The 27,853-nt window shown below is 59.1% G+C and overlaps 1 protein-coding gene across 1 annotated transcript; it reads left to right on the forward strand.

Moving 5' to 3' along the window:
* The first annotated feature begins 879 nt into the window (after nt 1–879).
* LOC119856732 lies at nt 880–20,002 on the forward strand. Its single transcript, XM_043517026.1, has 8 exons — nt 880–953; nt 4,429–4,755; nt 5,181–5,480; nt 13,281–13,403; nt 13,682–13,876; nt 14,663–15,040; nt 17,119–17,475; nt 18,981–20,002. Exons 1-8 carry the CDS (start codon nt 905–907, stop codon nt 19,670–19,672), a joined length of 2,421 nt encoding a protein of 806 aa, XP_043372961.1. The 5' UTR covers nt 880–904; the 3' UTR covers nt 19,673–20,002.
* Nucleotides 20,003–27,853: the final 7,851 nt, after the last annotated feature.

Here is a 27,853-nt window from a genome sequence, read left to right on the forward strand (position 1 = left end):
GCAGGACTATGGCATGGACATGATCCATGTGAAGGGAAGTGACAACGTGATAGCGGATGCGTTGTCCCGGAGAGGGGGCCCTGAACTTCCCCAGGTCACAGGTCAGAGTGACCCCGCTCAGTTCAGTCTGGAAGGGGGGAGAGATGGGACACAGCAAGGAGCGGGGTGGATTGTCTAGGGAATGGCGTCTAGTTCTGCTGGGACTGTCTGCACAGGGGATGGGAGAGCTGGGGGTGACTCCACTGGAGTGAGGAGACCCGAGCCTGTAACCGGAGCTGGGGGTGGGGTTGGACCCAGGTGACACCTTTGCCCAGGAAACTGGACAAAGGCTGGAGGAGGAGCTGGGGGAAGGAGGAGTGAGACTGGGAGAGGTGGGTTTTTTGGTTTCAGTTTTGTGCTGGGTGGTGGAAAGCAGGGAACCCCAGGGCTGGGTCTAAGCTCCCTGCCCCCTCCCCCCCGAAGGACTTGACTGAGGGGTCCTGCTTGTACCCCCAAGCTCTGTATTAGACTGTGTTGCTATTGTCCAATAAACCTCCTGTTTTCCTGGCTGGCTGAGAGTCACGGTGAATCCCAGGAAGAGGGTTGCAGGGCCCAGACTCCCCCACACTCTGTGACACCCTGGGCCCAGCCTGGGACAGCGTCTGTGTTGGGCTGGCCATGTCCCCGCTGGACCCCCAGAGTGCTGTTGTGGGTGGGGGGCAGGGTCTGACCCAGGGAACACGTTTGTGCCAGCGCCAGGCAGGTGCATCTGAGCCTCACCCAGCAATATCAAGAAGTCCTGATCTCCACCCTTTGCCTGTTTTTACAGCCCTCCCCGTGACCCACCCGTGAAAGGGAATTCGTTGGGAGCCCTGGCAGCTCCAGAGAAGGAAACAGGGACGCTGGGGGACAGAGGGCAGGGACTATGGGGCTAGCAGATCTCCTTGTCCCGCTCCTTTTCCTCGGGGTGGCCGGTATGTACAGACCCCTGGTGTCCTGGGGCAGGACGGGGCAGGGCCCCGGGGCTCCCCGGCAGAGTAAAGTCCCGGGGATGGAATCCAAGACTTGGCTCTGTCATAGCAGGGTCTGGCTATGGGTGCTGTGTGTGTGTGTGTGTGTATGTAGGGGTCTGGCTATAGGTGTTGTGGGCAGAAGGGGGTCTGGCTGTGGGTGCTGTGTGCGGGAGGGGTCTGGCTATAGGTGCTGTGTGCAGAGGGGGGTCTGGCTGTGGGTGCTGTGTGCAGAGGGGGGTCTGGCTGTGGGTGCTGTGTGCAGGGTGAGGGTCTGGCTATGGGTGCTGTGTTCAGGGGGGGTCTGGCTATGGGTGCTTTGTCCAGGGGTGGTCTGGCTATGGGTGCTGTGTGCAGAGAGGATCTGGCTATAGGTGCTGTGTTCAGGGGGGGTCTGGTTGTGCGTGCTGTATGTGTGTGGGGGGTCTGGCTATGGGTGCTGTGTTCAGGGGGGGTCTGGCTATGGGTGCTGTGTGCAGGGGGGCTGAGCTGGCCTTCCTGTGCAGTTTGACCTGCTGGCAGCTCTGCTGTCTCTCTGGCCAGCTCTGTCCTCAGGAAGCCAGAGCCTGTACTGGGTGTGGGACTGTCACAGTGTGTGGGGGAGTCCGGGGCCTGCACCCCTCTTCCTGGGATTCACCGTGACTCTCAGCCAGCCAGTAAAATGGAAGGTTTATTGGACAATAGGAACACAGTCTAATACAGAGCTTGTGGGTACAAGCAGGACCCCGCAGTCAAGTCCTTCGGGGGGGGGAGGAGGATCTTAGACCCCAGCCCTGGGGTTCCCTGCGTTCCACACCCAGCCCAAAACTGAAACGAAAACAAGCTCTCTCCTGCAGCCTTTGTCCAGTTTCCCAGGCAGAGGTGTTACCTCCCTCCTCCCCCTCGTAGCTCAGGTTACAGGCTCTCAGGTCTCCTATCCCCAGTGATAAAGAAAAGGAGGACTTGTGGCACCTTAGAGACTAACAAATTTATTTGAGCATAAGCTTTCGTAGCTCATGAAAGCTTATACTCAAATAAATTTGTTAGTCTCTAAGGAGCCACAAATCCTCCTTTTCTTTTTTGCGAATACAGACTGACACGGCTGCTACTCTCATCCCCAGTGAAACTCCCCTGCCACATTCCCAGGTCAACACTCCCCCTCCCTGCTGCTCACAGGGACACAGCTGGAGAACAGCAGGATTTCATGCAAGCAGAACCTGAAACCCCCTGGAGCTGAGCCAAGGGGAAAGGGCCCTTTAAGGGCTTGGTGGTGAGCGTGGCTGGAGGGGCAGAGACCTGTCTCACGGACAGAGACTTGGGGTCCATCTGCACTGCAAGGAAAAGCCCACAGCACCGATTCCACAGCCCAGGTCTATTGCCTTGGGCTCGCACTGCAGGGTTGCCAATAGCTGCGTAGGAAAGAACCTGGGTGCTGTAACCTGCTCACACTGCGATAACACCGTGTTCGATAGCAGGATCCCATGACTAGATTCCTCTCTAATGTCTCAAAATTCACTGGTGTGGGGGCTGTTTCGTTGCTGATATTTACGGGGCAGGGATTTGTCAACTTGTTCAAACTTCCCAAAGAAACCATGTGAACAAAACAGCCGGGTAGCCGGGCCAGAGCCCTGGCTCAGAGACAGGGCGAGGGGGGCAGGTCTGGGGGCCCGGGCTTGGGAACATTTTTAGCCCTGCAGCCCAAGGCTTACGAGCCGGAATTAATAGACCTGGGCCCACTTGGTGCTGCAGGTTTTCCTTTGCAGTGTGGACGTACCCCAAGGAGCTCGGTCTGCTCAGCTTAGCACAGAGAAAGTTCAGAGGGATGGCAGGATGCTGGTCTAGAAGTGCCACATGGAGAACAAACGCTAGCACCAGAGGGGCCTGTCCCCTAGCAAAGGCAGAACAAGAGCCGGCGGCTGGGGAGCTGAAACAGGACATGCTCAGGCTAGAAATGAGTCACTGTGTTTAACAGGGAGGGGAGTTAATTCCTGGAACAACTCGCCAGGGAACAGGAGCTTCTCCAGGGCCTGGAATCAGTGAAGTGCTATCGGGCGTCTCTCTGAAGGCAAGGCTGGAGCTCTGCTGGACGTAGGACTCCCTGGAGCAGTTCTTCGGCCTGGGCTATGCAATTGGCCAGACTGGCAGGGCACGATGGGCCCTGCTGGCCGTACCAGCTGGGATCCTACCGCAAGGCTGTAAACTGTCCAGAGACATTTTGCAAGGGGGGCCCCCCTCGATTTTGCATAAACATGACAGCACCCACAGTCCACAGACACCAACGCCCACCTCCTGCAAGTCAAAGCCCTTCGTCGTTTCAGCGCCTCTCTCCAAAGAATGACCATTTCTTATCTGAAAAGAAAGGTGCTGGGTTTCAGCTGAGAAACGCAGGGGTCCCCAGGTGGGAACAGGCCCGAGCGGTGGAGATGGGAGCTCTGCTCTGGGGACATGCTGCCTGCAGGCCAGCTTGCAGCGCAGCTCTCTCCCACCTGGGCTACAGGCACATTCCTTTGTCTCCCAGCAGTCGATAATCTGCTCCCCATGAAAGTCACGTCCTGATCTCTAATAGCTAGAGATCAACTGAAGCCCTGAAGCAGGAGGTTTAATATCCCTTCCAAAATGTTTGCATGAACAATTCTAACTCTGGCTATTCCTGTTCTCCAAGTGGATGCTCAATCCCTTTCAGAATCTTGCTCAGTTCTTTGCACCAACATCTTGTTGCAGTGAGTTCTGCAATCAAATAAGTCTTGCCTTATTATGTGAACTGGCACTACAGGGGGACACATGGCTAACATAGTGGGTAACACTAGTTTACGTGTGAAAACACTCGCTAGGGGCCACGGATTCTGGTCTCACTCTGCCAGGCTTGCTGAGAATGAAGATGGCCGCCTTGTTCACTGCTTGCTCTTTGGCTTTCTAGTTAATAATTATCCACACTTCATAAGAGAGCAAAGTCTCATGCCTTCCTGGGCTGCGGAGGACCTGCATCACTCCCCTTGTTACCCAGGGGTAGCTCACTTCCAGCAGAGCTGGGCCTGGAACCCCAGTCCTGCTGTGACAGACCCAAGTCTCGGGTGTGACGTCTCAGCTGGACTGCGGGAATGCAGACAGTGTGGCCAGGCCTGTGAGTGTCATGTGTGGTGCCTGATGCTTTGCAGCCCCGAGCAAGTAGCTAGCCCTTAATAGCAACATAAATGAACATATTGTCATTTAGCTCCAGAGTGAACAACATGCTGCCACAACTGGGGCGCCTCCTCCCTCTCCGACCAATCGTTTCGAGCTCTCTGTAGAAATCAATGTATCAGTCACACTCTGGAGAATGTTTGGACGGTTTCCTTCATTCCTAGAAGTGCTGGAAACAGATTCTGCAGCAGGTTTCCAGACTGCACAGGGTCCTGCCTGAAGGCAGAGAGTTCCCAGGACTGCGAACCTGTGTGGTTTATTTACCTGTTTCTCTTTACAGGTGACCCACTGACGATATACACCCTGCCCTCCTCCTCGGCTGTGCTGGGCTCTGCAGCACTACTGAAATGCCGGTTCAATATCGGGGGGCCAATCAATCTAACTGCCCTGCAGGTTCACTGGTATTTCTCAGATCAGAGTATGGCGCAGTACGACAGGGGGAAGGAAATATTTGCACCCCGGGTGAGCATCTCCGAGCAGGAGTTACTGATCGGGAACGCCTCTCTGGGGATGGAGGACATACAAATGTCGGATGAGGGGCAATATAAATGTGTGGTCAGGTACAGTGCAGAGCAGCAGCAGAGCGAGACGACCCTCAGTGTGTTCGGTAAGGATGGCACAAAAGTCCTGGCCTAGAAATTATGAGTAGCCGATATCCCGCTGCTGCTCAGGCTGGCAGGCCTGAGTGGCTCGTGTGCATGTGAGCAAGGGAAGGTGAAAGACCTGGTGTGTGTGCGCGTGTGCACCCTGTGTGTGCGGAGTCTCCGAACGGTGCAGCCCATCGCGGACACAGCATGTTTTATCCCAGCTACTGGAAGGGGCTAGGTGCTGGTGCAGTGGCTGCGGGGCTCAGCACCGTGCCAGATAGTGACAGTCATTGAGCTAATGCTGCACTGAGCTGTAGCTCACGAAAGCTGATTCTCAAATAAATTTGTTAGTCTCTAAGGTGCCACAAGTCCTCCTTTTCTTTTTTGCGAATACAGACTAACACGGCTGCTACTCTGGAATCATGTTCTCTGCCTCTCATTCCAGCTGCTCCCAGACTCTCCATCCCCCGGCGATCGGCCGGGACAGACACAGCGAGCTCCTTCCCCTGCCACGTGTGGGGATTCTACCCTGGGGATGTCACCGTCACGTGGCTGAGAGACGGGCGGGTTCTGACCAACGTCACCCGCTCTGCCCCCCAGAGGAACCCAGATGGGACCTTTAACCTCACCCTGACCTACACCTTCACCCCCACCACGAGCGACTCCGGCAGCATCTTCTCCTGCCGCGTCAGCCACGCGGCTCTGGCTCATTCCCTGCAGGAGGAGTTCCCCCTGGATGTCACAGGTGAGTCTGGGCTGGGGGGAGGGCAGGATCCTGGGGTCCAGGCCCCTCTTTATCACTGACTGGGTGAGATTCACATTGTCCCTTGTCCCTTCAACACCCCCTTAACTGTAGCAGACAGACTCTGCTGGGATGATCATAGAATCCTAGAATATCAGGGTTGGAAGGGACCTCAGGAGGTCATCTAGTCCAACCCCCTGCTCAAAGCAGGACCAATCCCCAACTAAATCATCCCAGCCAGGGCTTTGTCAAGCCTGACCTTAAAAACTTCTAAGGAAGGAGATTCCACCACTTTCCTAGGTAACCCATTCCAGTGCTTCACCACTCTCCTACTGGAAGTTTTTCCTAATATCCAACCTAAACCTCCCCCACTGCAACTCGAGACCATTGCTCCTTGTTCTGTCATCTGCTACCACTGAGAACAGTCTAGATCCATCCTCTTTGGACCCCCCTTTCAGGTAGTTGAAAGCAGCTATCAAATCCCCCCTCATTCTTCTCTTCCGCAGACTAAACAACCCCAGTTCCCTCAGCCTCTCCTCATAAATCATGTGCTCCAGCCCCCTAATCATTTTTGTTGCCCTCCGCTGGACTCTTTCCAGTTTTTCCACATCCTTCTTGTAGTGTGGGGCCCAAAACTGGACACAGTACTCCAGATGAGGCCTCACCAATGTCGAATATAGGGGAACGATCACATCCCTCGATCTGCTGGCAATGCCCCTACTTACACAGCTCCAAATGCCATTGGCCTTCTTGGCAACAAGGGCACACTGTTGACTCATATCCAGCTTCTTGTCCACTGTAACCCCTAGGCCCTTTTCTGCAGAACTGCTGCCGAGCCATTCGGTCCCTAGTCTGTAGCGGTGCACGGGATTCTTCCGTCCTAAGTGCAGGACTCTGCACTTGTCCTTGTTGAACCTCATCAGATTTCTTTTGGCCCAATCCTCTAATTTGTCTAGGTTCCTCTGTACCCTATCCCTACCCTCCAGCATATCTACCTCTCCTCCCAGTTTAGTGTCATCTGCAAACTTGCTGAGGGTGCAATCCACACCATCCTCCAGATCATTAATGAAGATATTGAACAAAACCGGCCCCAGGACCGACCCTTGGGGCACTCCTCTTGATACTGGCTGCCAACTAGACATGGAGCCATTGATCACTACCCACTGAGCCTGACAATCTAGCCAACTTTCTATCCACCTTATCGTCCATTCATCCAGCCCATACTTCTTTAACTTACTGGCAAGAATGCTGTGGGAGACCGTGTCAAAAGCTTTGCTAAAGTCAAGGAACAACATGTCCACTGCTTTCCCCTCCTCCACAGAGCCAGTTATCTCGTCATAGAAGGCAATTAGATTAGTCAGGCATGACTTGCCCTTGGTGAATCCATGCTGACTGTTCCTGATCACTGTCCTCTCCTCTAAGTGCTTCAGAATTGATTCCTTGAGGACCTGCTCCATGATTTTTCCAGAGACTGAGGTGAGGCTGACTGGCCTGTAGTTCCCAGGATCCTCCTTCTTCCCTTTTTTTAAAGAGGGGCACTACATTAGCCTTTTTCCAGTCATCCAGGACCTCCCCCGATCGCCGTGAGTTTTCAAAGATAATGGCCAATGGCTCTGCAATCACATCCACCAACTCCTTTAGCACTCTCGGATGCAGCGCATCCGGCCCCATGGACTTGTGCTCGTCCAGCTTTTCTAAATAGTCCCGAATCACTTCTTTCTCCACAGAGGGCTGGTCACCTCCTCCCCATGCTGTGCTGCCCAGTGCAGTAGTCTGGGAGCTGACCTTGTTGGTGAAGACAGAGGCAAAAAAAGCATTGAGTACATTAGCTTTTTCCACATCGTCTGTCACTAGGTTGCCTCCCTCATTCAGTAAGGGGCCCTTTCCTTGACTTTCTTCTTGTTGCTAACATACCTGAAGAAACCCTTCTTGTTACTTTAACATCTCTTGCTAGCTGCACCTCCAAGTGTGATTTGGCCTTCCTGATTTCACTCCTGCATGCCCAAGCGATATTTTTATATTCTTCCCTAGTCATTTGTCCAGTCTTCCACTTCTTGTTAGCTTCTTTTTTTTGTGTTTAAGATCAGCAAGAATTTCACTATTAAGCCAAGCTGGTCACCTGTCATATTTACTATTCTTTCTACACATTGGGATGGTTTGTCTCTGTAACCTTGTCAAGGTTCCTTCCCCACTCTGAACTCTAGCATACAGATGTGCGGACCTGCATGAAAACCTCCTAAGCTTACTTTTACCAGCTTAGGTTAAAACTTCCCCAAGGTACAAACTATTTTACTCTTTGTCCTTGGATTTCCACGGCCACCACCAAACATTTGACTGGGTTTACTGGGAAAACGTTGTTTGGGAACATCTTTCCCCCCAAAATCCTCACCAAAACCTTACACCCCCCTGCCTGGGGAAGGCTTGATAAAAATCCTCACCAATTTGCATAGGTGACCACAGACCCAAACCCTTGGATCTTAAGAACAATGAAAAAAGCATTCAATTTCTTACAAGAAGAATTTTAATATAAGAAAAGGTAAAAAGAATCACTTCTATAAAATCAGGATGGTAAATACCTTACAGGGTAATTAGATTCAAAACATAGAGAATCCCTCTAGGCAAAACCTTAAATTACAAGAAAGACACAAAGACAGGAATATCCATTCCATTCAGCACAGTCTAATTTCTCAGCCATTTAAAGAAATCAGAATCTAACGCATCTCTAGCTAGATACTTACTAAGTTCTAAGACTCCATTCCTGATCTGTCCCCCACAAAAGCATCACCCAGACAGACAGACAGACCCTTTATTTCCCCCTCCCCCAGCTTTGAAAGTATCTTGTCTCCTCATTGGTCATTGTGGTCAGGTGCCAGCAAGGTTATCCTAGCTTCTTAACCCTTTACAGGTGAAAGGATTTTTCCTCTGGCCAGGAGGGATTTTAAAGGTGTTTACCCTTCCCTTTATATTTATGACAAACCTCAATAAGGATTCTTTAAAATACAGCCAGCTCTCCTGGACTCCTTTCCCCCTCATTTTGTTCTCCCAGGAGATCCTGCCCATCAGTTCCCTGAGGGAGTCAAAGTCTGCTTTTCTGAAGTCCAGGGTCCGTATTCTGCTGCTCTCCTTTCTTCCCTGTGTCAGGATCCTGAACTCAACCATCTCATGGTCACTGCCTCCCAGGTTCCCATCCACTTTTGCTTCCCCTACTGATTCTTCACGGTTTGTGAGCAGCAGGTCAAGAAGAGCTCTGCCCCTAGTTGGTTCCTCAAGCACTTGCACCAGGAAATTGTCCCCTTCACTTTCCAAGAACTTCCTGGATTGTCTGTGCACCGCTGTATTGCTCTCCCAGCAGATATCAGGGTGACTGAAGTCTCCCATGAGAATCAGGGCCTGCAATCTAGTAACTTCTATTAGTTGCCAGAAGAAAGCCTCGTCCACCTCATCCCCCTGGTCCGGTGGTCTATAGCAGACTCCCACCACGACATCACTCTTGTTGCTCACACTTCTAAACTTAATCCAGAGACTCTCAGGTTTTTCTGCAGTTTCATACCGGAGCTCTGATCAGTCATACTGCTCCCTTACATACAATGCAACTCCCCCACCTTTTCTGCCCTGCCTGTCCTTCCTGAACAGTTTATATCCATCCATAACAGTACTCCAGTCATGTGAGTTATCCCACCAAGTCTCTGTTATTCCAGTCACATCATAATTCCTTGTCTGTGCCAGGACTTCCAGTTCTCCCTGCTTGTTTCCCAGGCTTCTTGCATTTGTGTACAGGCACTTGAGATAACTTGCTGTTTGTCCTGCTTTCTTAGTGTGAGGCAGGAGCCCTCCCCTCTCGCGCTCTCCTGCTCATGCTTCTTCCTCGTCTCCCACGTCCTCACTTACCTCAGGGCTTTGGTCTCCTTCCCGCAGTGAACCTAGTTTAAAGCCCTCCTCACTAGAGCCACACTAGAGCTTGTGAAGATGCTCTTCCCTCTCTTCGTTAGGTGGAGCCCGTCTCTGCCTAGCACTCCTCCTTCTTGGAACACCATCCCAGGGTCAAAGAATCCAAAGCCTTCTCTCCGACACCACCTGCGTAGCCATTTGTTGACTTCCATGATTCGACGGTCTCTACCCAGGCCTTTTCCTTCCACAGGGAGGATGAACGAGAACACCACTTGCGCCTCAAACTCCTTTATCCTTCTTCCCAGAGCCACGTAGTCTGCAGTGATCCGCTCAAGGTCATTCTTGGCAGTATAATTAGTGCCCACGTGGAGAAGTAGGAAGGGGTAGCGATCCGAGGGCTTGATGAGTCTCAGCAGTCTCTCCGTGAATCCTAGCTCCTGGCAAGCAGCAGACTTCTCGGTTTTCCTGGTTGGGGTGGCAGATGGAGACTCAGTCCCCCTGAGGAGAGAGTCCCCGACCATCACCACCCACCTCCTTCTCTTGGGAGCGGTGGTTGTGGAACCCCCAACCCTAGGACAGTGCATCTCATGCCTCCCAATCGGCGGAGTCTCCTTCTGCTCCCTTCCCTCAGACGTATCATCTAGTCCACTCTCCGCATTAGTACCTGTGGAGAGAACATGATTGCTTACCTGTATCTGTGTTGCTGGTACATGGACGCTCCCCTTTCTTCTTCTGGAGGTCACATGCTGCCAAATTTCTTCACCATCCTGCTGTCCCCGCTGCGCAGCCTGCTCTGAATCTTCAGAACATTGTGCCCGTAGAAGCATATCCTGACGTCTGTCCAGGAAATCTTCAGTTTCTCTTATGCAACGCAGGGTCGTTATTTGTTTCTCAAGACCTTGAACCTTCTCTTCCAATATGGAGACCAGCTTGCACTTTGTACAGACAAAGTCACTTCTGTCCTGTGGAAGAAAGACAAACATGGCACATCCAGTGCAGGTCACAACAGCTGAACGCTCCCCATCCATATTACCTTCCTTCTACGAGCTTCCTCAGGAGTTGTAGTGACTACTCAGAGAAGCCAGCAAGATGTAAGCTGCAGTGGGCGCTCCCCAGGCAAATTCCCTCCTTTAGCCTCTCTGCTGTTCGCTGCTCAGCTGCTTCACAGCTGACTGGCTTTTTATAACCATCAGGCCCACTCAAGGCTCACCTGGAACAAAGCACTCCCAATTCACACTTTTCAAACAACCAATCAAGCACACCCGGTACCTGGTGTGGGGCAGTGGGCTCAAGGGATGACCCAGCCTGGCAGGGGTGGGAAGTGGGGAGGGGCTGGAGGAGCCAATGGGCAGGGAGATCCCTGTGCAGCCAAAATACTGGTGAGCACATCCCCCCCGCCCCCCACCTGCCATCACAGTGTCCACTCCCCAGGGATGGAGCCTTGGTAATGATTGATCCTGTCTATTATGGGCGCGTCTGGGGGGCCTCATTGTGCCAGACACTGCCCAGACACAGAGGAGGACATGGTCCCTGCCCTGAGCAGCTTCCAATCTAACCAGAGCAGACAGACCCCGGGCAGGGAAAGGGGGACAGTGCACCGTTAGGGGAGTGGTAGGTAATGAAGAGGATCACTGGTCCCTGGTACAGAGCCATCTGGGTCACTTGGTCAGCTGGGTGCAAGCAAAGAGTACAGGACTCTGTCCTGGGCAGCAGTGACTCTGTGAAAGTGGTGGGGTTGTGGTGGATAATAATAATACTTAGTTATGGCATAAACACACTTCCCAGGGGTGAAAGTAAGTCTAGGGACTTACCGGTACAGGGCTGGGCTGGGACTGGCTCTGGCCCCCAGAAGGGGTGGGGCCTCAGGCAGAAGGGGCGGGGCTGGGGGGGTCAGAGCCATCCCCGGCCCACCCAGTACCAGCAAGTGCCTCCTTTCCCCTCCCCGGGGTAACAGCGGCAGCTAGGGGCTCTGGCAGCCGTTTAAAGGGCCCTGGGCGGTAGCGGCAGCTGGAGCCCTGGACCCTTTAAATCATCCCCGGAGCCCTGCCGCCACTTCCCCACGGCTCCGGCAGCAGGGCTCCGGGGACGGGGCTCCGGCTGCCGCTACCGCCCCGGGCCCTTTAAATTGCTGCCCCAGCCCTGCCGTTGCTACCCCGGGACTCCGGCAGCAATTTAAAGGGCCGGGGGCTCCAGCCGCTGCTGGGAGCCGCAGGCCCTTTACGTTGCGCCTGGGGAAGCCGATCCACCCCAGTACGGTGCACCAGCTCTTGCCAGTACGCTGTACCGGGGCGTACCGCCTTACTTTCACCTCTGACCCCTCCTCAAAGAAGGGCGGGGGACGGGCTAACAAATGAAGATGTTTTGTTCGACCCAGCAGGTACCAGGTAGAATAGTTACTGACCACGTCCCTTGTCTGGTGTGTGCTCTCTCCGTGTGCCACCCCGGCTCTGCACATGCAGCTGGCTCAGCAGACCTCCAGAGTATTACCCAAAAGACCATGTACTTGGTGCTTGGCTAGGTTGTCAACAAAGCCCAGTACCAGTGCCCTATACATGCTCCAGGTGCACTAACCCATGTGTGCCCGTCACGATGGACTCTCTATGGCCCCCTCGGCTGAACAAAGATGTCCCTCTTGTGATTCCTTTTTTATACAGTGATACCAACAAGTCATGTGTTACTCTTCTGATGTGGTCAGTTATCACTCTACACATGGTACCTGCTGGTTCAAACAAATCTTCTTCATTTATTATCCCGCGATCCATGCCTTACCTGAGGAGGGGTCAGTGACCCTGTACCACCTTCAGGGAGTGTGTTTATGCCACAACTCTATGTTGGGGCAGGCCTGTGCGACCTGTCTGGAGCGTTTACAGGAATACCCAGTGCCTGGTACTTAGGAGTGTCTGTGTTTTAGCAACACTAGCCATGCTGCTGCCCAGCTCCTGCACCGAACAGGGAACTTGCAAGCATCTGCTTTGACGCAGGGCCTGACTGTGGTTCAGGCATCGGGTTTTACACCAGGCCCTGTGCTCCGGGCTCTCTCTACTTCAAGGTGTAAATTTGTACCCGTGAGAGCAGTGAGCGATTGGAGCACTCTCCCCTGGGCCATGGGGGATTCTCCAGCACTGACCATGGTTTCAGATAAGATGTGAACGTTGTTCTGCGCAGAAGGATTGGGGGGCAGGTCTCTGGCCTGTGGTGTCCAAGGGGCCAGATGAGATAAGCCCAGTGGTCTCTTCTGGCCTTGGGACCTAAGGGGTAAAAACCAACAAAACCCCGCTGAGTGACTGGCATGCAGAGGCACAGCAGTGCCAGGACCGACATACGGATGGGTGTGTCTGGGGACAGGGGCAGATGGGCAGCTAGAGAGAGATGGGTTTAGTTAGGAAGAGATTGGCTAATTGGCACACCCCAGGAAGTGGGACAAGGCAGGGAGAAGAGGGGCAGAGACCGTGAGGGAGGGCAGGGCTGGAGCAAACCGCCCAGGCACAGAGTCCGGTCAGAGCTGTAGGACGGTCTCTGGCGGGCCACAGGCCCCTGCTCTGGGGGGTGTCTCTGGCTGGCTGCTCCCCACATCCTCCCCCCCATGGAAAGGGAAGCCCCATCTGGGCGCTAGAGCCCCTGGGGTGGGGTGGGGGGATCTCCCCTGCAGAGCTCCGAGTCCAGGGGTGCTGGGGGAGGGGGGGATCCAGCTGGGCCCCATTTCACCCCCTTCCCCCGGTGCAGCACCCCCTGCTTTGACGGCTTCTGCAGCTGCTCCCAGTGGCTGGAGTCTCCATCCTCAGCACACAAACAGCCCTGGCAGGCGGGCTGGGAGCACGGCCCAGTCAGACAGTCCCGAGTGTCCCGTTGCTACAGGGAACCCGTTCTCCGGGTGTGGGGCGGTGCCGTGAGCAGGGTCTGACTTTTCTCTCCAAGTCCCAAGAGCAGGAGTGGATCACACCAGCGCCGCGATCGGGGCGACCCTGGGGATCCTGGTCGCAGGGGGAGCTGCGGCTGCAATAGCCAGTTACTGCCGGAGACAGCGGCGGGCGCGGAAAGGTAACCCGGGGCCAGTCCAGTGGCTGCGTGGCCCCCGAGGGAGCAGAGAGTCCGGGGAGGGCTGAGGTGAGAGGGACACCGCTGGGGCTGCGGGGCTGGGGGGTCTCTCTACAGACTGAGCCCCCTGCAGCAGGGCCCATCCCAGGGGCTGCGGGGCTGGGGGGTCTCTCTACAGACTGATCCGCCGTTCCCGGCCCCGAGCCCCGACATCTCCCAGACCCCCCTACACTGACCCCGTGTGTTGCTCTGACCCCGTGTGTCTCGTTGTCTCTGTCTAGGTCCTTACCAAGCAGTGGAGACGCCAACCGAGGACCCAGCTGGGAGCAGAGAGAAGATGCGCGGCGAGGACACGGTGCTGATGGGGAATGACGGGGTCAGCGATGCCGGGGAGGGGCCCGAGCAGCAGCCGCTGTTCCCTGCTCAGGGCCAGGGCCAGAGTGGGACACAGGAGCAGGACGGGGCGCAGGTCACAGGTGAGGGGCAGGCAGGGGTGAATGTAAAATGCAGCTCTTACCGGTACGGGGCCGCTATGGCACCCCTGGAAGGGACGGGGCCTCAGGTGGAAGGGGCAGGGCTGGGGGTCTTCTTTTGCCTCTCCCGCCCCCACCGTTGGTATCTGGGGGGGCAAAAGGGGCAGGAACATTAAAGTGCTGCCATCTCTGCCCCTTTTGCGCCCCCTCCTCCATTGGCGGCCCTGCTGGTAGGGTCCTGGCAGAGCTGCCGATGGGGGCCGCTAAAGGGGCAGCGACATTAAAGTCAGCGGCACGGGCCGGTCTTGGCGGCTCCCTTTTATCGGTTCACCATACCGGCCCGTACCCCCTTCCTTTCACCCCTGGGGGCAGGAGGGGAGAGCGACTCCAGAGGGGTCACGCTATGGGGGTTTGTCTCCTTCTGCTGCGTGTGGCTGTGGATCCCACGGTGGGAGGACGGGGGAGGACACTGCATGGGGGGGTTAATGGGGGTCACATGGGGTTAGCAGTATTCACCAGCCCCCATTGCTCAAGCATGAGTCAGGCCCCCCAGAATCAGCAACTGGCTTAGAACCATTTCAGTTCTCACAATGGACGCCAGGCTGGTGAGGGTCTGGGCCTAAATATCAGGAGACCGGACTGATGAACTGGCCAGAGGCTCTGGGGCCTGAATTAACCCTTTGTTCCCAGGCAGGGCTGGGGCAGCCTGTGGCCCCCCAGGCTCAGGGTAACCTGGGGGCTCTGGTTCTGCCAAAGGAACTGACCCCGGGGGGTCCCCTTGTTTTCCAGCAAGTTCCAATTCTTCTGCATCAAGAGCATCTGACGTGGGCCCAAGGGCGTCATCCTGGAACACACAGGGGGGCCCAGAGGCAGAGGGGCCATCCCCGAACATGGAGCCATTGGGGGAGATGGGAGCCCAGGATGAGGAGCGAGCGGGGGCAGCCTCCCCACAGACACAGCCGGCGGTGCAGGTGGCATTCCCAGCCCAGCACAGTACGGCTGGGGAGGAGGGAGAGACGGATCTGAGCCAGCACAGTGGGGAGGTGATGGTGCCCACCAGCCAGCCCAAAGCAGGGGAACAGGGGGCACCCGGCAGCCAGGCCGAAGCAGCTGCAAACATGGTGCTGGATCCTGCCCTGGAGGAAGATGCCCAGGGAGAGTCTGGAGGTAACAATGAGTGGTGGTGGGGGTAACATAGGAGGGAAGGGGCCCATGTCAACGGAAAATTGTTCAACGTGCAGCCCACGAGGGCCAGGTGCTGGGAGCTCTGTGAGATGTTCCCAGCAGGCCTCCAGTCGGTCAGCAAAGGACAAAACTGCAAGTGCCCCATCTCGGGTGGGGCTCTGCCAGCGTGGGCAGAGTCACTCCGAGGGGGCACAATCCGTGTGAAACAACCGAACAGTAACCCACCGAGAGGTGGGGAGCTCCTCAAAGGAGGGGCCGTGTCTTTCCTCTGCTCCGAGAGATCCCGGGACACTCCTGGGTGCTGTTCAGATAACTTTAGGCGCAGGTGGTGGCACTTCCCAGAGCTACAGTTGCCCGACACTTCCCATTAGAAGACCCTGTTTTCAGTTGCTTGTGACTTTCCCAAACTTTAACTGTTGAGGCTGAAATTTCCCAGGCTGGGTGTCTGCCTCAGGCTCCTTCCTTTCTGGGAGAAAAAACGGGAGAGAGAGAGGGGGAGTTTCAGCTAAAATGGTCCAGCTTTTTCAATGAACAAGTTTAGGAAAAATACTTCATTTTGCCGGTGTTAAAAAATTCTCACAACTGCTGCATTGAGAAGCTCCTAGAATCATAGAAATCTCAGGCTGGAAGGGACTCCCCACAGAGGCCATCTAATCCAGCCCCCTGCGCTGAGGCAGGGCCAAGTAACCCTAGGTCAGTGGTTTTCAACCTGTGGTCCGTGCCGCAGACTGTGTACGATTTCCAAAGGGGTCTGCACCTCCATTCACAGTTTTTTAGGGGTCCACAAATGAAAAAAGGTTGAAATCCACTGACCTAGACCATCCCTGAGAGGGGTTTGTCCAACCTGTTCTTCAAAACCTCCAGTGATGGGGCCTCCATAACCTCTCCTGGACGCCTGTTCCAGGCTGAGCTCCCCGCAGAGCTAGATGCTGTTTCCTGATATCGAACCTAGAACTCCCTGGCTGCAGACAAAGCCCGTTGTTGCTTGTCCTGCCGTCAGTGGACCTGGAGAACAAATCGGTCGCTGTCTTTAATACAGTCCCTGTCACAATGGAAGACTGATCAGGTCTCCCCCTTAGACACCTTTTCTCAAGACTAACCCCACCCCGTGTTTTTAACCCTTCCTCGCAGGTCAGGTCTCTAAACCTTTGATCAGTTTGTTTTTCTCCTCTGGAGTCTCTCCAGTTTGCCCCCAGCTTTCCTAAAGCGCAGCGCCCAGAATGGCACACAGTACTGCAGCTGGGGCCCCCCCAGTGCCGAGTGGAGCCGGACAATGAGCAGCCGTGTCTGACATATGACACTCCTGTTAATACACCCCAGGCTGATATTAACCTTCATGCATCTCCGTGCTTTGGAGTGGGGACTGGAAATTTGGCAGGGGTCATTAGGAGTCAGAATGACCTTTTGCCACCTGTGCGAAAATTGGTCCAAATTTAACTTCACTGTGCACCTCTGACAATCACCATTGACACGTGCTCAGGAGAAGCATGTCAGAGTTTGGCAGCTAAGTTCTCTGCACAGTCCATCACCACCGAGCTGAGAATAGGGAGATTGTCTCTCTTCTGCTTTCAATGCCCCCCCTCCCCCCCTCAGCTGGCACCCAGGTGCCCTGGAGAAGAAGAGCTCAGCTGGGCTGGAATGCAGAGGGGGGAGGAGCAGTGAGGGAAGGGATGGGCTGGGGGGATAGAGACAGAAAGGATCGGCTGGGTTAGGACATGGCTGTGAGACAGGGTCAGAGAGAGAGATCAGAGCCGGGGACACTGGTGGGTGCAGGGGCGCTCCCTGGGTTCAGATGGGGAATGAGCAGGAATCGCTGTCCCCCATGGGGTCCCTGAGGGATGAAGGAGCTTTGGGAGCTAATATTCCTCATCCCCCTTTCCGGCTGGAGACGCTGATGGGTCGGGGTGTAACTGTGTCACACGTGGGGCTGATTTTATGGGGTACCAGCCCAACTGTGGGGTCAGATCTCTCCTGTCTGAACTGAGGGGGGAGCAGCCCCTGCCAGGCCCCGTCTCCCCCTTGCGGGGCCTGTAACTGTCTCTGGATGTTTCATTCCCCAGGTCTCCTGCGGCCCCCGGAGGTGTCGGAAATCTCCCAACCCGAGTCAGTGACGGCGGGGGAGGAAATCACCCTGAGCTGCCGCATGGCGGGGCATTTCCCTGGGGTGCTGTGTGTGACCTGGCTCAGAAGGGACAGGGGGGCTGGGGCGGCTGTTCGTATACTGAACTCTGCCCAGTACAGAATCGAGCCCGGAGCTCCCCTCACACAGGACGGGAAAAGCTTCCAGCAGGAGAATAGACTCAGCTTCACCCCCTCGGTGCAGAGAGACCAGGGAGCAGAGTACATCTGCCGGGTGCACCACGTTACTCTAAGGAATCAGCACATAGAGAAACACACCAGAGTCCTGGAGGTTACAGGTCAGTCGGCAGCTCTGAATTTCCTGCCCTACAGCCCCAAGAGCTCTTCATTGGGGTGTTTCATTCTGTGTTTGCCTGTTAAAGGCCCTGTCCAGGGACCAGCCACATTACAGGGCCCATCGTGTGTGTATGGACTGCACCCAATTGCCTTAGGCCCTGGCACTAGGCACTCAGACACGAGTCACTTCCCAGCCCTGCAGCTGGGGACCTGGAGCACAAGGTCCCTTCAGAGCTGTGTAAACCCAAGCGCAGCCTCATCCCATCTCTAGGTCGGTGACGGCTCCTCCCTAACGTGGCTGGAACTGCTGTTGTAGGCGTATTTTCAGGGCCAGGGAGCCCTGCACCCGTTCTGGTCAGTCAGCCACAGCTGGGACCTGTGGCCAGGAAGGAGCAGGCTACCCTCAGACCCGAGGGAGAGCACCAATGCCCTGAACCTCTGTCAGTGGCAGGTGCCTTTAGAAGGGAAGGTGCAGGAGGGACCGGTCCCAGGTCGCGGGGCTGAGATACCGCAGTGAGGAACTGGGCAGCGAATCTGCCCCTGACTTTGCAAACAGGCCCATCCACTGCAGAGCCTGTACCCAGAGAGCCCAGGTGCGACCCGGGTCCAGAAGCTGATCGGAGAGCGCCAGGTGCTGGATAAACACCTGGAGTATGAGACAAGTGAATCTCACACTTAGGGGATGTCTGCACAGCCCACAGCAGCGCGTCTCAGAGCCCAGGTCGACAGACTCGCCCCATAGCACCGAAAATAGCTGTGTAGACGCCAGGCTCTGACCTCAGCTCCAGCTCTGAGGCCCATCCCCCTCCCTTGGCTCCAGACCTCGAGCTCCGTCTACACAGCTACTGTTAGCACTGTAGCGTGCATCTGAGTCTGTCGACCCGGCGCTGAGATGGGCTGTTGCTCACTGTAAAGACGCATCCATAGGGACCAGGCCTCCACACAACTAACCTGTTGGGAAACAGGCATCCTGAGCACACGGCAGCACAGAGCTGCCATTCCCAGAACAGCCCGTCCCTGCCCCCTGCCGGAGCCAGCCCTGCCCGCATGTCACCAGAGAAGGGACTCTGCACATTTCAAGAAGGATGTGGACAAATTGGAGAGAGTCCAGAGAAGAGTTTGATTGGGCTGGAGAAGAGAAGACTGAGGGGGGACATGATAACAGTTTTCAAGTATGTAAAAGGTTGTTACAAGGAGGAGGGAGAAGAATTGTTCTCCTTAACCTTTGAGGATAGGACAAGATGCAATGGGCTTAAATTGCAGCAAGGGAGGTTTAGGTTGGACATTAGGAAAAACTGTCCAACTGTCGGGGTGGTTAAGTACTGGAATAAATTGCCCAGGGAGCTTGTGGAATCTCCATCACTGGGGATTTTTAAGAGCAGGTTAGACAAACACCTGTCAGGAATGGTCCAGATGGTGCTGGTCCTGTCATGAGTGCTGGGGCTGGACTTGATGACCTCTTGAGGTCCCTTCCAGTCCTGTGATTCTACAATTCTATGATGCGCAGATTCTACAAAAAACAAATTATCCAAGGGCATAACCAGTGACGTGTCAGTTAAGGACCGGGCGGAAGACAACGCAGCCGACATGGGCACAACCAGCGACATGTCGGCAAAGGAGCCAGCGGGAGACAACACACCCAACAAGAGCACAACCAGTGACGTGTCAGCAAAGGAGCGGGTGGGAGACAACACACCCAACAAGGGCACAACTAGCAATGTGTCAGCAAAGGAGCGGGTGGGAGACAACACACCCAACAAGGGCACAACCAGCGATGTGTCAGCAAAGGAGCGGGTAGGAGGCAACACAGCTGACGTGGGCACAACCAGCGACGTATCAGCAAAGGAGCCAGCGGGAGACAACACAGCCGACGTGAGCACAACCAGTGATGTGTCAACAAAGGAGTGGGTGGGAGACAACACACCCAACAAGGGCACAACCAGCGACGTGTCGGCAAAGGACCCGGTGGGAGACAACACAGCCGACGTGGGCACAACCAGCGAAGTGTTGGCAAAGGACTGGGTGGGAATCAACACACCCAACAAGGGCACAACTAGCGAAGTGTCAGCAAAGGAGCGGGTGGGAGATAACACAGCCGATAAGGGAACAACCGGCGAACTGGCCGAGGATGGCCCAGGCAGCGCCACGCCAGCAAGCAATGAGAAGGGAGATGGTCACCAGCACCACCCCAGTGTATAAAGTGCTGCCAGATGCTGTGGTCTGTGCCCCACCAGCTGGGGCCCAGAGCCCGAAGCTGAGGCCAGTGCCACACGCGAGGGAGATGATGCAGACAGTGCTGAGCGGGAGGAAGAACCAGGAGCAGACGGGACAGCAGACGCCTCTGCAGGCAACTCAGAGGGGACAGCAGAGATTGTGCTGCACCAGCTGCCCAGGCCCTGTGGCCACAGATGCCCTGCTGCCATCGCTCACTGGCTCTGATCTCCCACTGTCTGACACGGGTCCCTGCCCTGGGCTGGAGCTGGCCACAGTAACTGAGGCTCCCTGAACTTGCTGGTCTGGGGGCTACTAGCTCGGGGGCTGGGCAGGGGGAGGCCGGGGCTCTGGGCCACCCCTCCTGGCAGCCGTCTCTGTCACACTGCCCCAGTCTGGCCCTGGGGCTCGTGCTCAGGTGAATAAAGGAGCCGCTCAGCAAGTCCCCGGGTCCTGTCAGTCAGTGTCCCCTGGGCTGGGGACACTTGCCCATCCGTCCCGCAGGCGCTGGGAGCCGCAGCTGAGCTGCAGGGTCAGGAGAAGTTCTTTGTTTGGCCTTTGTGGAGACTCTGCTCTCTGCCCCGGGGTCCCTGCTCCATCTGGGCTCAGCGGTGCTGAGGGCCCGGAGCTGATCTCTGCCCTGGGGTCCCTGCTCCATCTGGGCTCAGCAGTGCCGAGGTACCGGAGCTGGTCCCTGCCCCGGGGTCCCTGCTCCATCTGGGCTCAGCGGTGCTGAGGGCCCGGAGCTGATCTCTGCCCTGGGGTCCCTGCTCCATCTGGGCTCAGCAGTGCCGAGGTACCGGAGCTGGTCCCTGCCCCAGGGCCCTGCTCCATCTGGGCTCAGTGGTTCTGAGAGACCGGAGCTGGTCCCTGCCCCAGGGTTCCTGCTCCATCTGGGCTCAGTGGTGCCGAGGTATCGGAGCTGGTATCTGCCCCGGGGTCCCTGCTCCATCTGGGCTCAGCGGTGCCAAGGGACCAGAGCTGGTCTCTGCCCCAGGGCCCTGCTCCATCTGGGCTCAGCGGTGCTGAGGAACCGGAGCTGGTCCCTGCCCCGGGGTCCCTGCTCCTTCTGGGCTCAGCGGTGCTGAGAGACCGGATCTGGTCTCTGCCCCAGGGCCCTGCTCCATCTGGGCTCAGTGGTGCCGAGGAACCGGAGCTGGTCCCTGCCCCGGGGTTCCTGCTCCATCTGGGTTCAGCGGTGCCGAGGAACCGGAGCTGGTCCCTGCCCCGGGGTCCCTGCTCCATCTGGGCTCAGCGGTGCCAAGGGACCAGAGCTGGTCTCTGCCCCAGGGCCCTGCTCCATCTGGGCTCAGCGGTGCCGAGGAACCGGAGCTGGTCCCTGCCCCGGGGTCCCTCCTCCATCTGGGCTCAGCGGTGCTGAGAGACCAGAGCTGGTCCCTGTCCCGGAGTCCCTGCTCCATCTGGGTTCAGCGGTGCCGAGGAACCAGAGCTGGTCCCTGCCCCGGGGTCCCTGCTCCATCTGGGCTCAGCGGTGCTGAGAGACCGGAGCTGGTCCCTGCCCCGGGGTTCCTGCTCCATCTGGGCTCAGCGGTGCCGAGGGACCAGAGCTGGTCTCTGCCCCAGGGCCCTGCTCCATCTGGGCTCAGCGGTGCCAAGGGACCAGAGCTGGTCTCTGCCCCAGGGCCCTGCTCCAACTGGGCTCAGTGGTGCCGAGGAACTGGAGCTGGTCCCTGCCCCGGGGTCCCTGCTCCATCTGGGCTCTGTGGTGCTGAGAGACCGGAGCTGGTCCCTGCCCCACGGTTCCTGTTCCATTTGGGTTCAGCGGTGCCGAGGTACCGGAGCTGGTCTCTGCCCCGGGGTCCCTGCTCCATCTGGGCTCAGCGGTGCCGAGGTACCGGAGCTGGTCCCTGCCCCGGGGTTCCTGCTCCATCTGGGCTCAGTGGTGCCGAGGTACCGGAGCTGGTCCCTGCCCCAGGGTTCCTGCTCCATCTTGGCTCAGCGGTGCCGAGGTACCGGAGCTGGTCCCTGCCCCGGGGTCCCTGCTCCATCTGGGCTCAGCAGTGCCAAGGGACCAGAGCTGGTCTCTGCCCCAGGGCCCTGCTCCATCTGGGCTCAGCGGTGCCGAGGAACTGGAGCTGGTCCCTGCCCCGGGGTCCCTGCTCCCTCTGGGTTCAGCGGTGCCGAGGTACCGGATCTGGTCTCTGCCCCAGGGCCCTGCTCCATCTGGGCTCAGTGGTGCTGAGGAACCGGAGCTGGTCCCTGCCCGGGGTCCCTGCTCCATCTGGGCTCAGCGGTGCTGAGAGACCGGAGCTGGTCCCTGCCCCGGGGTTCCTGCTCCATCTGGGCTCAGCGGTGCCGAGGTACCGGAGCTGGTCCCTGCCCCGGGGTTCCTGCTCCATCTGGGTTCAGCGGTGCCGAGGTACCGGAGCTGGTCTCTGCCCCAGGGCCCTGCTCCATCTGGGCTCAGTGGTTCTGAGAGACCGGAGCTGGTCCCTGCCCCAGGGTTCCTGCTCCATCTGGGCTCAGTGGTGCCGAGGTATCGGAGTTGGTCCCTGCCCCGGGGTCCCTGCTCCATCTGGGCTCAGCGGTGCCAAGGGACCAGAGCTGGTCTCTGCCCCAGGGCCCTGCTCCATCTGGGCTCAGCGGTGCCGAGGAACCGGAGCTGGTCCCTGCCCCGGGGTCCCTGCTCCCTCTGGGTTCAGCGGTGCCGAGGTACCGGATCTGGTCTCTGCCCCAGGGCCCTGCTCCATCTGGGCTCAGTGGTGCCGAGGAACTGGAGCTGGTCCCTGCCCCGGGGTCCCTGCTCCATCTGGGCTCAGCGGTGCTGAGAGACCGGAGCTGGTCCCTGCCCCGGGGTTCCTGCTCCATCTGGGCTCAGCAGTGCCGAGGTACCGGAGCTGGTCTCTGCCCCAGGGCCCTGCTCCATCTGGGTTCAGCGGTGCCGAGGTACCGGAGCTGGTCTCTGCCCCGGGGTCCCTGCTCCATCTGGGCTCAGCGGTGCTGAGAGACCAGAGCTGGTCCCTGTCCCAGAGTCCCTGCTCCATCTGCGCTCAGCGGTGCCGAGGAACCAGAGCTGGTCCCTGCCCCGGGGTCCCTGCTCCATCTGGGCTCAGCGGTGCTGAGAGACCAGAGCTGGTCCCTGTCCCGGAGTCCCTGCTCCATCTGGGCTCAGCGGTGCCGAGGGACCAGAGCTGGTCTCTGCCCCAGGGCCCTGCTCCATCTGGGCTCAGCGGTGCCAAGGGACCAGAGCTGGTCTCTGCCCCGGGGTCCCTGCTCCATCTGGGCTCAGCGGTGCCGAGGTACCGGAGCTGGTCCCTGCCCCGGGGTTCCTGCTCCATCTGGGCTCAGTGGTGCCGAGGTACCGGAGCTGGTCCCTGCCCCAGGGTTCCTGCTCCATCTTGGCTCAGCGGTGCCGAGGTACCGGAGCTGGTCCCTGCCCCGGGGTCCCTGCTCCATCTGGGCTCAGCAGTGCCAAGGGACCAGAGCTGGTCTCTGCCCCAGGGCCCTGCTCCATCTGGGCTCAGCGGTGCCGAGGAACTGGAGCTGGTCCCTGCCCCGGGGTCCCTGCTCCCTCTGGGTTCAGCGGTGCCGAGGTACCGGATCTGGTCTCTGCCCCAGGGCCCTGCTCCATCTGGGCTCAGTGGTGCTGAGGAACCGGAGCTGGTCCCTGCCCCGGGGTCCCTGCTCCATCTGGGCTCAGCGGTGCTGAGAGACCGGAGCTGGTCCCTGCCCCGGGGTTCCTGCTCCATCTGGGCTCAGCGGTGCCGAGGTACCGGAGCTGGTCCCTGCCTGGGTCCTGCTCCATCTGGGTTCAGCGGTGCCGAGGTACCGGAGCTGGTCTCTGCCCCAGGGCCCTGCTCCATCTGGGCTCAGCGGTGCCGAGGAACCGGAGCTGGTCCCTGCCCCGGGGTCCCTGCTCCCTCTGGGTTCAGCGGTGCCGAGGTACCGGAGCTGGTCTCTGCCCCAGGCCCTGCTCCATCTGGGCTCAGTGGTTCTGAGAGACCAGAGCTGGTCCCTGCCCCAGGGTTCCTGCTCCATCTGGGTTCAGCGGTGCCGAGGTACCGGAGCTGGTCTCTGCCCCAGGGTTCCTGCTCCATCTGGGCTCAGTGGTGCCGAGGTATCGGAGTTGGTCCCTGCCCCGGGGTCCCTGCTCCATCTGGGCTCAGCGGTGCCAAGGGACCAGAGCTGGTCTCTGCCCCAGGGCCCTGCTCCATCTGGGCTCAGCGGTGCCGAGGAACCGGAGCTGGTCCCTGCCCCGGGGTCCCTGCTCCCTCTGGGTTCAGCGTGCCGAGGTACCGGAGCTGGTCCCTGCCCCGGGGTTCCTGCTCCATCTGGGCTCAGCAGTGCCGAGGTACCGGAGCTGGTCCCTGCCCCGGGGTTCCTGCTCCATCTGGGTTCAGCGGTGCCGAGGTACCGGAGCTGGTCTCTGCCCCAGGGCCCTGCTCCATCTGGGCTCAGCGGTGCCGAGGAACCGGAGCTGGTCCCTGCCCCGGGTCCCTGCTCCCTCTGGGTTCAGCGTGCCGAGGTACCGGAGCTGGTCTCTGCCCCAGGGCCCTGCTCCATCTGGGCTCAGTGGTTCTGAGAGACCAGAGCTGGTCCCTGCCCCAGGGTTCCTGCTCCATCTGGGTTCAGCGGTGCCGAGGTACCGGAGCTGGTCTCTGCCCCAGGGTTCCTGCTCCATCTGGGCTCAGTGGTGCCGAGGTATCGGAGTTGGTCCCTGCCCCGGGGTCCCTGCTCCATCTGGGCTCAGCGGTGCCAAGGGACCAGAGCTGGTCTCTGCCCCAGGGCCCTGCTCCATCTGGGCTCAGCGGTGCCGAGGAACCGGAGCTGGTCCCTGCCCCGGGGTCCCTGCTCCCTCTGGGTTCAGCGGTGCCGAGGTACCGGATCTGGTCTCTGCCCCAGGGCCCTGCTCCATCTGGGCTCAGTGGTGCCGAGGTACCGGAGCTGGTCTCTGCCCCGGGGTCCCTGCTCCATCTGGGTTCAGCGGTGCCGAGGAACCGGAGCTGGTCCCTGCCCCGGGGTCCCTGCTCCATCTGGGCTCAGTGGTGCCGAGGAACCGGAGCTGGTCCCTGCCCCGGGGTCCCTGCTCCATCTGGGCTCAGCGGTGCCGAGGAACCGGAGCTGGTCCCTGCCCCGGGGTCCCTGCTCCATCTGGGCTCAGCGGTGCTGAGAGACCAGAGTTGGTCCCTGTCCCGGAGTCCCTGCTCCATCTGGGCTCAGCGGTGCCGAGGGACCAGAGCTGGTCTCTGCCCCAGGGCCCTGCTCCATCTGGGCTCAGCGGTGCCAAGGGACCAGAGCTGGTCTCTGCCCCAGGGCCCTGCTCCAACTGGGCTCAGTGGTGCCGAGGAACTGGAGCTGGTCCCTACCCCGGGTCCCTGCTCCATCTGGGCTCTGTGGTGCTGAGAGACCGGAGCTGGTCCCTGCCCCGGGTTCCTGCTCCATCTGGGTTCAGCGGTGCCGAGGTACCGGAGCTGGTCTCTGCCCCGGGTCCCTGCTCCATCTGGGCTCAGCGGTGCCGAGGTACCGGAGCTGGTCCCTGCCCCGGGTTCCTGCTCCATCTGGGCTCAGTGGTGCCGAGGTACCGGAGCTGGTCCCTGCCCCAGGGTTCCTGCTCCATCTTGGCTCAGCGGTGCCGAGGTACCGGAGCTGGTCCCTGCCCCGGGGTCCCTGCTCCCTCTGGGCTCAGCAGTGCCAAGGGACCAGAGCTGGTCTCTGCCCCAGGGCCCTGCTCCATCTGGGCTCAGCGGTGCCGAGGAACTGGAGCTGGTCCCTGCCCCGGGTCCCTGCTCCCTCTGGGTTCAGCGGTGCCGAGGTACCGGATCTGGTCTCTGCCCCAGGGCCCTGCTCCATCTGGGCTCAGTGGTGCTGAGGAACCGAGCTGGTCCCTGCCCCGGGGTCCCTGCTCCATCTGGGCTCAGCGGTGCTGAGAGACCGGAGCTGGTCCCTGCCCCGGGGTTCCTGCTCCATCTGGGTTCAGCGGTGCCGAGGTACCGGAGCTGGTCCCTGCCCCGGGGTTCCTGCTCCATCTGGGTTCAGTGGTGCCGAGTACCGGAGCTGGTCTCTGCCCCAGGGCCCTGCTCCATCTGGGCTCAGCGGTGCCGAGGAACCGAGCTGGTCCCTGCCCCGGGGTCCCTGCTCCATCTGGGCTCAGTGGTGCCGAGGTATCGGAGTTGGTCCCTGCCCCGGGGTCCCTGCTCCCTCTGGGCTCAGCGGTGCCAAGGGACCAGAGCTGGTCTCTGTCCCAGGGCCCTGCTCCATCTGGGCTCAGCGGTGCCGAGGAACCGGAGCTGGTCCCTGCCCCGGGGTCCCTGCTCCCTCTGGGTTCAGCGGTGCCGAGTTACCGGATCTGGTCTCTGCCCCAGGGCCCTGCTCCATCTGGGCTCAGTGGTGCCGAGGAACTGGAGCTGGTCCCTGCCCCGGGGTCCCTGCTCCATCTGGGCTCAGCGGTGCCGAGGTACCGGAGCTGGTCCCTGCCCCGGGGTCCCTGCTCCATCTGGGCTCAGCAGTGCCCAGGGACCAGAGCTGGTCTCTGCCCCAGGGCCCTGCTCCATCTGGGCTCAGCGGTGCCGAGGAACTGGAGCTGGTCCCTGCCCCGGGGTCCCTGCTCCATCTGGGTTCAGCGGTGCCGAGGTACCGGAGCTGGTCTCTGCCCCAGGGCCCTGCTCCATCTGGGCTCAGTGGTGCTGAGGAACCGGAGCTGGTCCCTGCCCCGGGGTCCCTGCTCCATCTGGGCTCAGCGGTGCTGAGAGACCGGAGCTGGTCCCTGCCCCGGGTTCCTGCTCCATCTGGGTTCAGCGGTGCCGAGTACCGGAGCTGGTCCCTGCCCCGGGGTTCCTGCTCCATCTGGGTTCAGCGGTGCCGAGGTACCGGAGCTGGTCTCTCGCCCGGGCCCTGCTCCATCTGGCTCAGCGGTGCCGAGGAACCGGAGCTGGTCCCTGCCCCGGGGTCCCTGCTCCATCTGGGCTCAGTGGTGCCGAGGTATCGGAGTTGGTCCCTGCCCCGGGGTCCCTGCTCCATCTGGGCTCAGCGGTGCCAAGGGACCAGAGCTGGTCTCTGTCCCAGGGCCCTGCTCCATCTGGGCTCAGCGGTGCCGAGGACCGGAGCTGGTCCCTGCCCCGGGGTCCCTGCTCCCTCTGGTTCAGCGGTGCCGAGGTACCGGATCTGGTCCCTGCCCCGGGGTCCCTGCTCCATCTGGGCTCAGCGTGCTGAGAGACCGGAGCTGGTCCCTGCCCCGGGTTCCTGCTCCATCTGGCTCAGCAGTGCCGAGGTACCGGAGCTGGTCTCTGCCCCAGGGCCCTGCTCCATCTGGGTTCAGCGGTGCCGAGTACCGGAGCTGGTCTCTGCCCCGGGGTCCCTGCTCCATCTGGGTTCAGCGGTGCCGAGGAACCGGAGCTGGTCCCTGCCCCGGGTCCCTGCTCCATCTGGCTCAGCGGTGCCGAGGAACCGGAGCTGGTCCCTGCCCCGGGGTCCCTGCTCCATCTGGCTCAGCGGTGCCGAGGAACCGGAGCTGGTCCCTGCCCCGGGTCCCTGCTCCATCTGGGCTCAGCGGTGCTGAGAGACCAGAGCTGGTCCCTGTCCCGGAGTCCCTGCTCCATCTGGTTCAGCGGTGCCGAGGAACCGGAGCTGGTCCCTGCCCCGGGGTCCCTGCTCCATCTGGGCTCAGCGGTGCCGAGGTACCAGAGCTGGTCTCTGCCCCGGGGTCCCTGCTCCATCTGGGTTCAGCGGTGCCGAGGGACTGGAGCTGGTCTCTGCCCTGGGAGGTCCGTTGTTCTCGTGCTGATTGGGTCAGCTCTCTGACAGCCCCTCCTGGGGTGGTGGGTTTCACTCCCCACAGATCTGGAACCAAACCCGACATGTTCCATAGCTCTCCAGTTGTTCCCAGGAACATCCCACAGTGACCATGATAAGAAACTCGTTCATGGTTTTCAGCAGAGACCCACACGTCCCTTTGGTGAAATACTGAGGAGATGGCTGGGGACGGGGCGCTGTACCTGCCTCGGCATGTCTGGGTCCTGGGGGGAAGGGGGATCTGCCATAGGCCTCCTATGTGTCAGAAATGGGTGGGGCACTTAAAGCCTTTCGCTCCCCCCAGTTGTGACCCCCTGGCCTCTGCTGCTGTTCTGCCAGCTCTACCCGGTCGCTCACTGAATGTCCCAGTTTAACGTCCCCCCTGTGCTTTGTCACACTGGGATTTACTGGTAACAACCC

This window comes from Dermochelys coriacea, chromosome 6 (genome assembly GCF_009764565.3).
Source record: "Dermochelys coriacea isolate rDerCor1 chromosome 6, rDerCor1.pri.v4, whole genome shotgun sequence".
NCBI lineage: Eukaryota > Metazoa > Chordata > Testudines > Dermochelyidae > Dermochelys > Dermochelys coriacea.